The sequence below is a fragment of the Vipera ursinii genome (assembly GCF_947247035.1).
Source record: "Vipera ursinii genome assembly, chromosome: 1".
NCBI classification, from domain to species: Eukaryota; Metazoa; Chordata; class Lepidosauria; order Squamata; family Viperidae; genus Vipera; species Vipera ursinii.
The window spans coordinates 341,516,678-341,529,987 of record NC_139512.1 but is presented as its reverse complement, the minus strand read 5'-3'; the positions used below and the strand labels follow the sequence as shown (position 1 = coordinate 341,529,987).

Sequence of the window (13,310 nt, the reverse complement as noted above, 5' to 3'; positions counted from 1 at the left end):
GAGATGAGCACCGGCCCCTAGAGTCGGAAACGACTAGCACGCATGTGCGGGGGAACCTTTACCTTTACCTTACACTTATTCAAATCAAGTGTGTCTGCTGAAATTTAAGAAGCTCTTTTTATACCATTAACGTATCTGCCCATCAAAATTTCCTCATGTTTTAGCACTTGTTCCTGATTTATTGAAGCTGTGCAGTTTAGGCTAAAATCTAATAAGCATGGGAGGGGTGCATTTAATTACCTAAGCTCTCCACCCTCTGGTGTGTTTTTAACACACTAATGCTAAACTGTTTTAACTCTGGACCTTTGCCCAAACAGCTAAATTTAATGCTGCAAATGACCTTTGCTTGTTCCAATAATGAGCCCACTTGCAAAACTCTTCTGCACAGTTACAGAGCCACATCCTACCAACTAGACTGAAATTGCTTACATATGAAGCATTTGTGGTCACACACACACACTTATCTCTTTGCTAACAGATACCAAAGTGGATGCTGATTGACTGAATTTGACTGAAAGTACCAATAGAGTAATCAAGGCAGAAACTTTGGTTGAAATTAATTCATTATTCAGTTACAAAAGCACCTAATAGTTTGCTAATAGATTAATAGGCCAGACCTGATTACATTGTTGAAAAGTACCAATGAAGGAGAACATTTGTAGCTCAGGGTTGAAATGAGGGGTCCTTGATGCTCCCTGAGTTTACTTGTTTTCTTGCAGACATTTCATTACTCTAACTAGGTAATATCATCAGTGCTAGTAAGGTGTGCTGTTTGCTGTCTGTTTATATTCTGGTGTCTTGCCTGTCTGGGTGGGTGCAGTCTTAGAGATTCTTTGTTTGGGCTATTTACTAATAGCTCTGTGGCAGTTTCTTGATTGGGGTATTGCTTACTTGATTGTTGGTCTGAAGGTGACTTTGGAGTTAAACTATGCTGATCTATGCTTATGCAACCAGCCCCAAAGAAAAAAAGACTCCAGCACTTCTCCACCAGTAATCAGCACTCAGATCAGCATAGAATAGATCAACTCCAAGGTCACCTTCAGACCAACAATCAAGTAAACAATACCCCAATCAAGAAACTGCCAGAGCCACAGACAGGCAAGACATCAGAATATAAACAGAACAAACAGCACTCCTTACTAGCACTGATTTTTTTTATTTTAAATCCATTTATATCCCACCCTTCTCCGAAGACAGGGCGGCTTACAAGCTTAGCAGTAGCCTTCATTCTATGTATATGCCTGCTTATTAGGGCTTTCACACACACCCTAAGCGGGATTATTACAAAGTCAGCTTAATTGCCCCCAACAATCTGGGTCCTCATTTTACCTACCTCGGGAGGATGGAAGGCTGAGTCAACCTTGAGCCTGGTGGGATGCGAACCTGCAGGCAGCTGGTGTTACTTAAGAAGGCATTAGCCCACTGCTCCACCAAGGCTGTTGATGTTACCTAGTTAGAGTAATGAAATGTCTGCAAGGAAACAAGCAAGGTCAGAGAGCACCAAGGACCCTTCACATTGAAAAGTACCCAGGTAAAGTATTATGGGGCAAGGAGTGGTTTTTGAGTGAGCAAGTCAATGAGGCTGAGATGTGCTGCAATCAAGACTGTGTTTCCAGTGAGAAATAGGCAGAATGTTATAACAGTGTTTTATCACAACATATTTTGCTTGCTGAGACCAAGCTGCTCCTTCTCAGTCAGTGTGTGCATTGTTAGATGGTTCTAGCCCCTAAAGTGGAAATTCCAATAAATACTTTTCCCTGTTCCTGGAAGTAAAAATAGTCATTAAAGGTAGCATGATTTGTTGCTTCTCATGGCACTCAAAAAGACAAACTTGCCTCACAGGAGAGCCAGGCAGTGGAATTATTAGGAAAGGATTTAGGGGTAAAGTTATATTTTTTTCCTATAGATGGTGACCAAAGGTTCTCTGTAAATTGCAGAAAAGTGGCTCAGTGTGTTAGGATGCTGAGATTGTCGATCAGAAGGTCGGCAGTTTGGCGGGTCGAATCCCGAGTGCCGCGTAGTAGAGTGAGCGCCTGTTACTCGTCCCAGCTTCTGCCAACCTAGCAGTTCGAAAGCACGTAAAAATGCAAGTAGAAAAATAGGGACCACTACGGTGGGAAGGTAACAGCGTTCTGTGCGCCTTTGGCATCTAGTCATGCTGGCCACATGACCACGGAGACGTCCTCGGACAAGCGCTGGCTCTTTGGCTTTGAAACAGAGATGAGCACCGGCCCCTAGCCTAAGAGTTGACACTGACTTGATGGCACATAATCAACGAGATTTACCAGAGCCTGGGGCCCAAATCTGCAACTTTCCACATTGCATTTAACCATACCACAATGGCCCGACAGAATCTTTTTTTCTCCGAAGCCCAGAAAAGGAAGAGACTTAAAACTGGAGCACAATTAAGGCAGCAAAAAAAAACTACCCTTCGTAGTTCGTCTCGTATCCTAGTGTCCTACCCATACCTAGTGTCGTATCCCTCCAACAAGGGCTCGGAAAAAAAAACCTTTACTTTGCTGTAGTTTCTCCTAGCAAACGAATGATATTTACGCCTCCACGAACTACGATTCCCATCACGCACCAGAAACATTCTGACCGCGATAGCAAGCCGGGAGCAAAGCGTTTCCCATCGTGCAACAGGCGCCAAGGAACTTTGACGGACTCCGTTTCCCGGCATGCCTTTGGTTTGGCGGCGCTTGGCATGTAAATCCAACGGCTAGTCCCGCCCACGTTTGTTTTGCCGCTGGAGTGGACTCGCCATGGCGGGCTTGTTGCCGCGGCACCAGGCTCTTTACAAGAGCTTCCGGACCCCACCGTGGAAAGAGACTTTCCGGCAGGTAAGCAGACCCACTTCTGCCCTCTCCTCCCTCCCCTCCCCCGTCCTTGGAACGCTGGAGGCGCCAACGTTGCAAGGTTGGAACGGGGGCGGTCAATTCCGCCGCCAAATTGGTAGTCCCCGCCCGGCAAAACCCGCGCCCAATCCGGAAGAGCAGGGGTCTTCAAACTTGGCCCTTTTATGACTTGTGGACTTCAACTCCCAGAATTCCTCAGCCAGCTTTGCTGGCTGAGGAATTCTGGGAGTTGAAGTCCACAAGTCATAAAAGGGCCAAGTTTGAAGACCCCTGCGGAAGAGTATCTGGGATACTGGCTTTCCTGGGAGTTACAATGGCACTGAAAACAAGTGACTTAACATTTTTCACACTTAGAACTGTTGCAGCCTCCCTGTGGTGATGTGATCAAAATTTGGACTTTTGGCAACTGGCATGTAATTAAGACAATTGCAGTTTCCTGGGGGATCAAGTGATCACTCTTTGCTACTTTCTGGCAATCAAAGTCAATGGGGAAGCCAGATTCACTTAACGTGTTATTACTTAACTGCAGTGATTCACGTAACAACTATAGCAAGAACGGTCGTAAAATGGGGTAAACCTCACTTAACTGTCTTGCACAGCAATAGAAATTTTGGCCTCAATTGTGTTTGTAAGTCGAGGATTATCTGGTAGTGCTGTTCAAAGTGCTGAAGAGAAATAAGTTGAATCAGTTATTATCCTTAAAACCCTGTCTCCATTCTCAGTGAAATCCAGAGGTTGCTAAGCCTTCTGGATTTTGAGCATACTTTAGTAAATTGCATACTGAGAGATCATTCGTGGTTTTGGGGTGGGGTATCATCAGTACGCTGATGATACCCAACTTTTTTTCTCCACCCCGATCCAACCCAGTGATGCCCTCACCGTGATGTCCCGCTGCCTGGAGGCAGTCTGGGTTTGGATGGGGAGAAACAGGCTTCGTCTCAATCCTGCCAAGACTGAGTGGCTGTGCGTACCGGCATCTCGGGTTAACCAGACTATTCCATCATTAACGATGGGGGGTGAGGTGTTACCCCCCGTTGATAGGGCTCACAACTTGGGTGTCCTCCTGGATTCGCGGCTCAGTTTTGAAGACCATATAGGAGCCGTGACCAGGGGGCCTTTTGTCCAGGTTCGCCTGGTGCGCCAGTTGCGATCCTACCTGGACCGAGATGCCCTACGCACAGTCACTCATGCGCTCGTGACCTCCCGTTTAGACTACTGCAACGCTCTCTACATGGGGCTGCCCTTGAGGACCACTCGGAGGCTTCAGCTGGTGCAAAATGCAGCCGTGCGAGTTGTGATGGGGGTTTCCCGTTACTCCCATGTAACACCTCTGCTCTGTGAGCTGCATTGGCTTCCGGTTGCCCTCCGGGTGAGATTCAAGGTGCTGGTGATGACCTTTAAAGCCCTAAATGGCTTGGGTCCAGGATATCTGAGGGAACACCTGCTGCCGGCATCAAGTTCCCTTCGTCCTGTGCGCTCCCACAGGGAGGGCCTTCTCAGGGTGCCGCCGGTAAAAGAATGCCGGCGGATAACACCCAGGGGGAGGGCCTTCTCAGTGGGTGCGCCTGCCCTTTGGAACCAGCTGCCTGTGGAGCTTAGGACTGCCCCCGACCTTCGATCATTTTGCCGAGACCTGAAGACTTGGCTCTTCGAGCTTTCCGGCCCAGGCTGAGTTTTAATTGGGGTTTTAACTGGGGTTTTAAATGTTTTATATTTTTTCAGGGATTTAGTTTAATCTTTTAAATTGTTCTTAATTTTTGTATTGATGTTTTTATGCCCTGTAAACCGCCCTGAGTCCTACGGGAAAGGGCGGTATATAAATTCAATAAAATTAAAAAATTAAATTAAATTAAACTAATTAGTTATGTGCAGTAAAGGCAAAATGACTGTTTGCTTCCCAGTTCCAGGTTCTAAATAATCTAATTAGATAAATCATGATTTTTGCTTTCTTATTCACTGTAATACAAATACAACTTTATACACATATAGAGACATGCATGTAGAATAGTATGCGCTGGGAGAAACGCACGTATATAATTCTTTATTTCCTTGCTTTGTTTATTGCCACCTCTTCTCTGATGAAATATACAGGTAGCCTTTGACTTACAGCCACAATTAGCCTAAAATTTCTACTGCTAAGCATGATGGTTGTTAAATGAATCACTGCAGTTATTGGTAACACAGTTGTCCATGTTGATCCTGGGACACTGCAACCATCCTAAATACATGCCATTGCCAAGCATCCCGGTTTTGATCACATGACCATGGGGATGCTGTCTTGTGTGAAAAAGTTATTAAATCACTTCTTTTCAGTGCTGTTATAATTCTGAACGGTCACCAAATGAATGAGCTACTTGTAGGAAGCTTGAAACAAGCTTTTTCATGATTTGCAGAAAAGGTGTTTGTTTTTTTCTATCTAGAAATAACTGCTGACATGAAGTTATTTCCCCCCCCCCCCTTTAGCGCTGTGTAGAGAGATTGAAAAGTAGTCGGGCCAAGTTGCTAGAAAGATATCGTCAAGTGGGAGAAAATGGAGCTTCCAGATCAAATAAAGCCTTGTTGGTACAGGAGGTGATGGAAGTTGAGTGGAAAGCTTTGCAGTCTGTGGATTCTCAGCTACCCTCTCTGAGAAAGCAGGACTCTTCCCAGGTTAGTGCCGTATGAAGAAGTTGTGGGTGTGTGTTTGTTAGGACATGGTGTCCACGTTCTTAAAGAAGTTTCTCAATTTTAGCAACTTCAAGTGTGGACGTCAACTCCCAGAATTCTTCAGCTAGCCATGCTGGCTAAGAAATTCTGGGAGATGAAGTCTACAGATCTTCAAGCTGTCAAGGCTAAGAAACACTGCCTTAAAAGGATCAATAGTCTTTTCTGATGTCATCATGCAATGGTCCTAGGGCCAAAAAGTAGGCACAAAATCCCACAAGATGTTATCGCAGTTGCAAATCTGGGCCTAAGTCTTTTGAGATATGTCCAATTTAAAAGTTTATTTTTATTTCACATCAGTTTGAAATGGTGGTTTAGGACTGGAGAGAATGTCCTATTCTTGCTTTAATAGCAATTCATCTAAATATTTTACATGTTACATGTTTTCTTATTAAGCAAAAAGCAAATGCTTTTATAGTTACTTGTGGAAAGTACCTTTGCATATGAGGCTTTTAAAGTAATTTATAAAACAATTTCAAGATAGTTTGAAAAAATAAGCAGTGGGGTGTGAGTAGAAACGCAATTTACTTTTAGTATGTTGTACTTTGTTTTATTTATTTTTACTATAACTTCTCTGAGTTGCTCAGTCATTGAGAATCAGGCAGCATATAAGTTTAATAAATTATGTATTATTTTGAAAAGCTAAGAAAATACTAAATTCTGAAGCAGTCATGACCTTAGATGGGTGGGGGAAATGAATGCTCAATTGGTGCTGTGGAGAAAGCATGACATCTTGAATTCCTTATAGAAAAGCTGTGTTAAAAAAAAGCAACATACCGTTCTACCATAGTCAGAATGCATTGTCCCAATAAGAATTTTGGGCTTGACCTAAGTCCTAAAAGTATACCTTAAGGTAAAGGTTCCCCCGCACATGCGTGCTAGTCGTTTCCGACTAGGGGCCGGTGCTCATCTCCGTTTCAAAGCCGAAGAGCCAGTGCTTGTCTGAGGACGTCTCCGTGGTCATGTGGCCGGCATGACTAGACACCAAAGGCGCACAGAACGCTGTTACCTTCCCACCGGAGTGGTCCCTATTTTTCTACTTGCATTTTTTTACGTGCTTTCGAACTCATAGGTTGGCAGAAGCTGGGCTGAGTAACAGGCGCTCACTCTGTTACACAGAACTCGGGATTTGACCCGCCAAACTGCCGATCTTCTGATTGACAAGTTCAGCATCCTAGCCCACTGAGCCACCGCGTCCCTTAAAAGTATACCTTAGAGGAGGCCAAAATGCCTTCCACCTTCTTGAATGATGGACCTGATGTTATAAAGCTAAGAAAGAAAGTAGGGGAAAGATTTTTACTAGAACTCACCGTGGAGTTCTGAGAACCTTTGACAGAGAGCCTAATATGTATGTACCATGTGCGTGGATTGGTGGAGGGGTCCTGGGCAAACATTAGTTTCCAGTCTTCATTTTGGAGACAGCATGTATGAATTGCAAGCACCCTAAGTGTTCCTCTCTCACACACATATACCATTTCCCTTCTTTAAATATTATGACCAGAACACTTAACTGGGTGCTTTTCTCTTTAGATGCTTGAAGAACTGGCTGTATTGGATGAAATCCATCAGGAACTGATCTTGCAAGGTATCCAAGCTTATTGTTGATAACTGCTGCTTGAGTTAACGCTTTTACTAAAGCACAGTGCATAACGGACCTTGACAAATTTCAAAAAAGCCAAGCAGGGTCATCCAGAAGTTTACTAGGGAATCTCAGGGCTGTGTGTCCTGTAGCAGTGCATGCTTGTAAACTATACTGCTAAAAATGTAGCTGAATTAGAATGTGATAATGGAAAGATAGGATCAGCTCAAGATTAGACTCAATCCTATTCCTAGAAACGTAAGTCAATGACTTTGTAACCGCTCTCTTAGTTCAACCTCTCACCTTGTTATTGCAAAGTAAAGAAATGGACCACTGCACTAAGCACTAAGAAAAAGTGGAATAGGAAGTTACAAATGTATTTATTTTTAGCCTATCTTTGTTATTTTTATAAATAAATCCAGGTGATCAACATACCTAATACCCCTTCCTCTTCCTCTTTTTCCCAATACAACCTGTGAGATGGGTTGGATGGGTCATATTAATCAGAAAGTTGATCAAAATGCAGGTTTCTAAGCCAGGAATTTTCAGCTCCATGGAGTCACTAAGAACTGAATTCAGTTTGAAAGAGATTTAACCAATTAATAGCAATGCTCTCTTTTGCAGAACAGCTGGCCATAGAGGAATATGAGCAAAGCCTGAAGTTTGATGAGGAATGTCTTAATGCAATGCTTGATGGCTTAGATGCAGAACACCATATCATCTGTCCTGTTTGCAGAAGGTGAAGTGATTGGCTTGAGAAATCTCTGCCTTGGTACCAGGCCACATGATTATTTACTTATTTAGTTAAATCCTACCTTACTAGTTTTAGAAATTACATAGAGAATGTCTATGGAGATTCATCAGGTCCTGATTGTCATCCAGGTCCTGATTGTCCTAAAGTTGCTTTTTCAAAAGGCAAATGGACTTTGTTTTTCCTCGAAGACGTTTTGCTTCTCAGCCAAGAAGCTTCTTCTGTTAGAACTGAAAAAGCTTCTTGGATGAGAAGTGAAATGTTTTCAAGGAAAAACAAAATCCAGTTGCCTTTTGAAAAAGCAACTTTGGGACAAGGTGGTGAACATATGTAATGCTCTTTCCTATTTTCCCCACAACAACAACAACACCCTGAGAAGTGTGTTGGGCTGAGAGTGACCAGCCAACTTTTGTTACTAGAATCGGACTAAAACAATCTCCTGGTTTCCTAAACCAACACCTTAACCACTACTACAAAGCTGGACTGTTGTGTCAGACTGTTGTGTTCAGCTTCATTTTGCTGAATTATAATGCGAGTTCTTTTTATGAAGGCATTTTTCCTTCTTCCATCTTCAGAGATAAGTGGAGACCAAAAATTTGGTTTCCCTTACTTGCATCCTGAAGTAAGGTTAATTTTCTTAACCGGTGGAATTTATAGTATAATGTGGCAGTGTGGAGGGCTCCATATTCAGGATTCCAGAAAGTGCCTCCTATTCTTCCTCCTCTCTGATTTTCCTTGTCATGCTGTTCAGTCACTGGTTCATAGCTTAAATAAATAACTTCCATTTCTGCAGATCATGTTCTCTCCCTCTTGCTGACTTCTGTTTTGCACATGTTGCTTGATTAGGGAGTTTTTGTTCTTAGTTTTATATCCCATAGTTGATTTCAACGTCTGGAAATCCTAATTTCTCAGCTGTTGTGACTTGTGAATCGGCTACTATGTGTTATTCACTAACTAGGCCTTTGCTAGACATCAGAACCCACCTAGAGAAAACTGGCTAGACTGACAGCAACTCAGAATTCTTCTAACATACCTGGTTTATTACTATGGGAAAGAAATGCTTTCTTCAGTCACTTGATCCTCCTACTTGTAGACTTTAGTAACAATTCATGGCACGTTTTAGTCACTCAAGTTTCCGCAGAATATATAAATTTGACCCTAACATTGTTTTAAGGCTTCTAGTTTTAAATAATCAACTTTTCAAGGTAGTACAGTAGCAGAAATGCTTTGTTGATTTAGTTTTAACAGTTGGTGGGTTTTTTTACTTCCTTTCTCATTTGATCTTCATGTGTGAAGTCTTTGAGGACAATCTAGATAAGTTACTTTTCACTTTCATCATTGCAATTCTCTTTGCATCTAGGAACCATCTCAGCGTGATGAGTAACATGGTTGCATGCCAATGTGGACTCTGCATCAATAGCCTGGTAAGCAAATGTTAAGGAATTTCTGGGCAGCAACTCCATTCTGCTGGGGCTTCCTGGGATGGCTGAGACTTCCAGTGGCAGCTGAAGCTTTGCACACTGGCTCAGGGGCTTCTTGCAGTCCTCAAGTCACACCACATCAGGAAGCCTGAGTCGCAGCATGGCAAGCGTTCCAGAGCTGCACAACTCTTGCAGGGCAGCCAGAATGACAGAGATGGAAGGGGATAGGCATGTGGGGAGAGTTGAAGGGGTGAAAGTGCCTTGCTTCGGAAGGACCAATGCTCAGGGCTGGAAGTGACCAAGCCCAGAATGGCTTGGATTGGGGTGGGTCCTTGACTAATGACTGGTGGAATTCATTTAACAAATGCTGTTGCTAAGCAATGTGGTTGCATTTTATGTCTGCATTGCTTAGCGTGGAAATTCCAGTCCTAGTTGGGGTTAGAATGGAGGGCTACCGGTAAGATAAAAGCAGAAGTTTCATGTAAGAAATTAAGGTATTGCCTTCACACCCTACTTGTGAACTTTCCATAGCATCTGGATCACCATAGTAGAGAGCAAAAAGCTTAGTTAAAGAGGCCTTCAGCTTTATTGAGAGCTGTTCTTAGAAAAGTATGAATGCAAGTTGACACCCGATTTAAAACATCCTGTTCTCTCTTCATGTGTTTATAATAGGAGGGAATTTGGGCAAATTGGCAACTGGACAAGCAACAGCTTGACTCATCCAAACTTGTTCTCTTTTAAGGGGATGACTGAGGAAAAGCTCCAGTTGCTCTTAGAAGAATGTCTGATGGAACATAGCCAACATTGTCAGCACTGTCCTGATTTCACTGTAACTAATATGATGGAAGGAGAAACTAATCTTCTTATGAGCTGTCAGGTAAGAATCCAAATTCAGACAGAATATTCACTGACAATTCACTCTAATAATTCCCCCCCCAAAGAATTTTACCACTAAAATCAGAAGCATTGTTTGTAATATACAATATTGTGAATCCAGTGCTAATCTCACCCTCTTGAAAAGTTAAGATGTCCTTGAACTGAGCTCAAATATTCATGGCTGCATCCATGCAGCTTTCTTGGTTCACCCCTCCCATCTTCTGGGATTTTTTTTATCATAACCTTAATCCTGGAACTTTCAGCAATTTCACCCTTCAAGGTTTTGTTTTTTAAATTCCATTTATATCCCGCCCTTCTCCGAAGACTCAGGGCTGCTTACAAGCTTAGCAGTAGCCTTCATTCTATGTATATGCCTGCTTATTAGGGCTTTCACACACACCCCAGTGGCATTATTACAAAGTCAGCTTATTGCCCCAAAATCTGGGTCCTCATTTTACCTACCTCGGGAGGATGGAAGGCTGAGTCAACCTTGAGCCTGGTGGGATGCGAACCTGCACTAATTGCAGGCAGCTGGTGTTACTTAAGGAGCCATTAGCCCACTGCTCCACCAAGGCTCTGAAGGACAAGTTCTGAAGGACAAGCCTGGAATCATCACATGGTTTACTTTCTTGTCATGTTTTTATTCTATTTAAAGACTGGCTAAAAGCAAAGGGTTTTTTAAAAAATTGGCACACAAATCAGAATAGTTAGCTTTTCTGTAGAGTATCCCAGTTTTGCAGGTACTGGCAACAAAGAATGTTTTCCTTCCTCATAACTATTAGAGGGAGAAAAATCCTCTAGAGAGGTGCCATAGCTTTCCAAACTTAGAAGATGGAAGATATGTTTAAAAGGTTGCTCAGTGGGAAAGAGCCATAACTATATTAAAATACACACTAGCATTTTATTAATGACTATAAGAAATGATAACTTGGATTTCTTTCTTTTTGGTTCTAGGCTTGTGATTCTTGGACAGTGATTTTTTAATTCCATCTGTGTAGCACTCTACAGTATTGTAGAAAGGCATTGCTGTTGTCTCCCCTGCCTTCTTCTTTAGAAGGGTGTTTATGTATATAATGTTCACAATGTATATGAGTACAAAAAGCGTCGCCTATTTTTAATTTAACTGGATCAGTGTTATTTTTTTCTAGTGTCCTAATGAATAAACCCTCTCCTTTATGATAAGAGCTGGGCATTATAGATTTGGAGACTTTTCTGGTTGCAGCACTTTTTTGTACAAATTCTTAGAAACGTTGATCCAAATTGCATGTACTTTCATAAAGGGTTAAAGGACTTGCCATATGTGAAGCACTTTTTTTTTTGCAAAAAATATCTCCTAGATCCCAACTGGTGACATTTTTGCTTAAAGGTGGTCAGATAACAGAAGGGGATGGTTATATTTCATCCTTGGACATGTCTAAAGGCCAGGACCAAGGATTGCAATTACTTTGGCCAACATACCAGTCACCAACTCTAAATTCCTGTTAGTAGAAACAACACTGGCTAGTGGCCTGATTGATTACATAAAGCAGCATAACACATGTCATCTTTTTAACATCTGGAAATAAATCAGTACTTTCAGGGAGTGCTTTCCTCCCAAATATGCTGCTGAAATTCAGAGCTGTGATTAAAGGGGGGGAGGGCAAATTACCCCGCTGAGTAACTAGAAAGTCTCTGGTACCTTCAATGTATCTTTTTAGAGGAAAGACACTACCTCCTTATTCCACTAAAGGGTTTTTAGCCTGGCCTCGTTTTGTCCCAAAGAATGCTGCCTATTGGTAAGCAATGGCATAAAGATCCACTGGAAATGGAAATAGATTTCTGTTGCAAGCCGGTTTTCTGGAGCTCTATGGGAAAGCTGTTCATTGGTAGTTTCCGTTTCAGAAAATCCCAGAATTTGGGTTTAGGGAAGTCGTTGATGTATAAGTTGGTGCATTACTGACGCATGTTTATTTTGAAAGCCACCTTAGCAGAGATTGGATAGTATAGGAAAAATCCATATAAAATACTGTATTGTTTAAACACTGACAAGCTGGAATAGAGGGACAAGAATATACCATCAGGTATATTACTTTCCCCCACATTTTGGAGGAAAAGTTCTTTGAAATTAAGTAATTGAAATTACCTTATGGTAGCCAAACAGTATCTGATCGTTTTGTAGTTCCCTCTATCTTCTTAAAAAAACCTGACATTGATGCTGTGCTCCCACCAAGATGTGTAATATAAATTAGATACCTCCATTTGCATTTTTTCCCATGCTAGTTTTAAAAGATCAAATTCAAGTCAGATGCAAAATAATGGCTCATATAGTTAAGTTGGCCTATTCATATTACATACTTGTGTAATGTATCCCTGAACAGAGTATAACATATTTGCACTAATACACCAAATGTATTCATTCCTGCCAATACCAATTCTGATGTGTTATATGCTACATTTAAAATCAGTGTAATTTTTTCTCTGTTGGACTTCGTAAAAAAAAAAAGCTGGCTCAATATACACAGTCACACTGTTGACTAGAGCTAGTTTTAAGCAGCATGTATTGATTCAGACAGTTCCATTACTATCTGTTGTGAATCACCAAAAGATCAGTGGGATTCCTTTCTCTTATCCTTCTGCCAACAGATGGAAGAGTTTTTCTTCAAATACTCTTTTGTGTATAAATAAGTAGCTAGGTGGGTGCTGTTAATTAATATTCTGATTTCAATTTTTTTTACTTTCTAAATTGTTGACCAACTTGACTTTTGTTAATTGGAAAGGCAGAATATAATTTAAGAAATAAACTACCTCTAAAGCTGTTAACTTTGTGATGTTTTCTGTTACTTGAAATCCAGATGCAAAACTACCTGTTTCTTTTCAAACATTAAACTACTATAAGATTCTTCATTTCCTGTTATGCTATAATCCATTGTAATCGGGACACAAAATTAAATTGGTGCCCTTTATAAAGCTTTGAGCAGAACCTGCAGAATCATTTTAGCAATTTCAATTATTAAGGTCTTAAAATGAGATCCTAGCTTGACTTTACTTCCACTTGCCATGTAGTCTTCCCACAACTAAGGCCAATATTCCTTAAAGCAAAAGATACTAATCAAGAGCTTTAAACTTCATTCCTTTCCTTACTGTTT

The 13,310-nt window shown here is 41.6% G+C and overlaps 1 protein-coding gene across 1 annotated transcript; it reads left to right on the top strand.

Moving 5' to 3' along the window:
• Nucleotides 1-2,739: 2,739 nt before the first annotated feature.
• On the top strand, nucleotides 2,740-12,984 carry LOC310638062 (RPA-interacting protein-like). The gene is made up of 7 exons (XM_083358779.1): nucleotides 2,740-2,840; nucleotides 5,319-5,504; nucleotides 7,089-7,143; nucleotides 7,762-7,876; nucleotides 9,249-9,312; nucleotides 10,052-10,186; nucleotides 11,140-12,984. Exons 1-7 carry the CDS (start codon nucleotides 2,763-2,765, stop codon nucleotides 11,167-11,169), a joined length of 663 nt encoding a protein of 220 aa, XP_083214905.1. The 5' UTR covers nucleotides 2,740-2,762; the 3' UTR covers nucleotides 11,170-12,984.
• The last annotated feature ends 326 nt before the right edge of the window (nucleotides 12,985-13,310 follow it).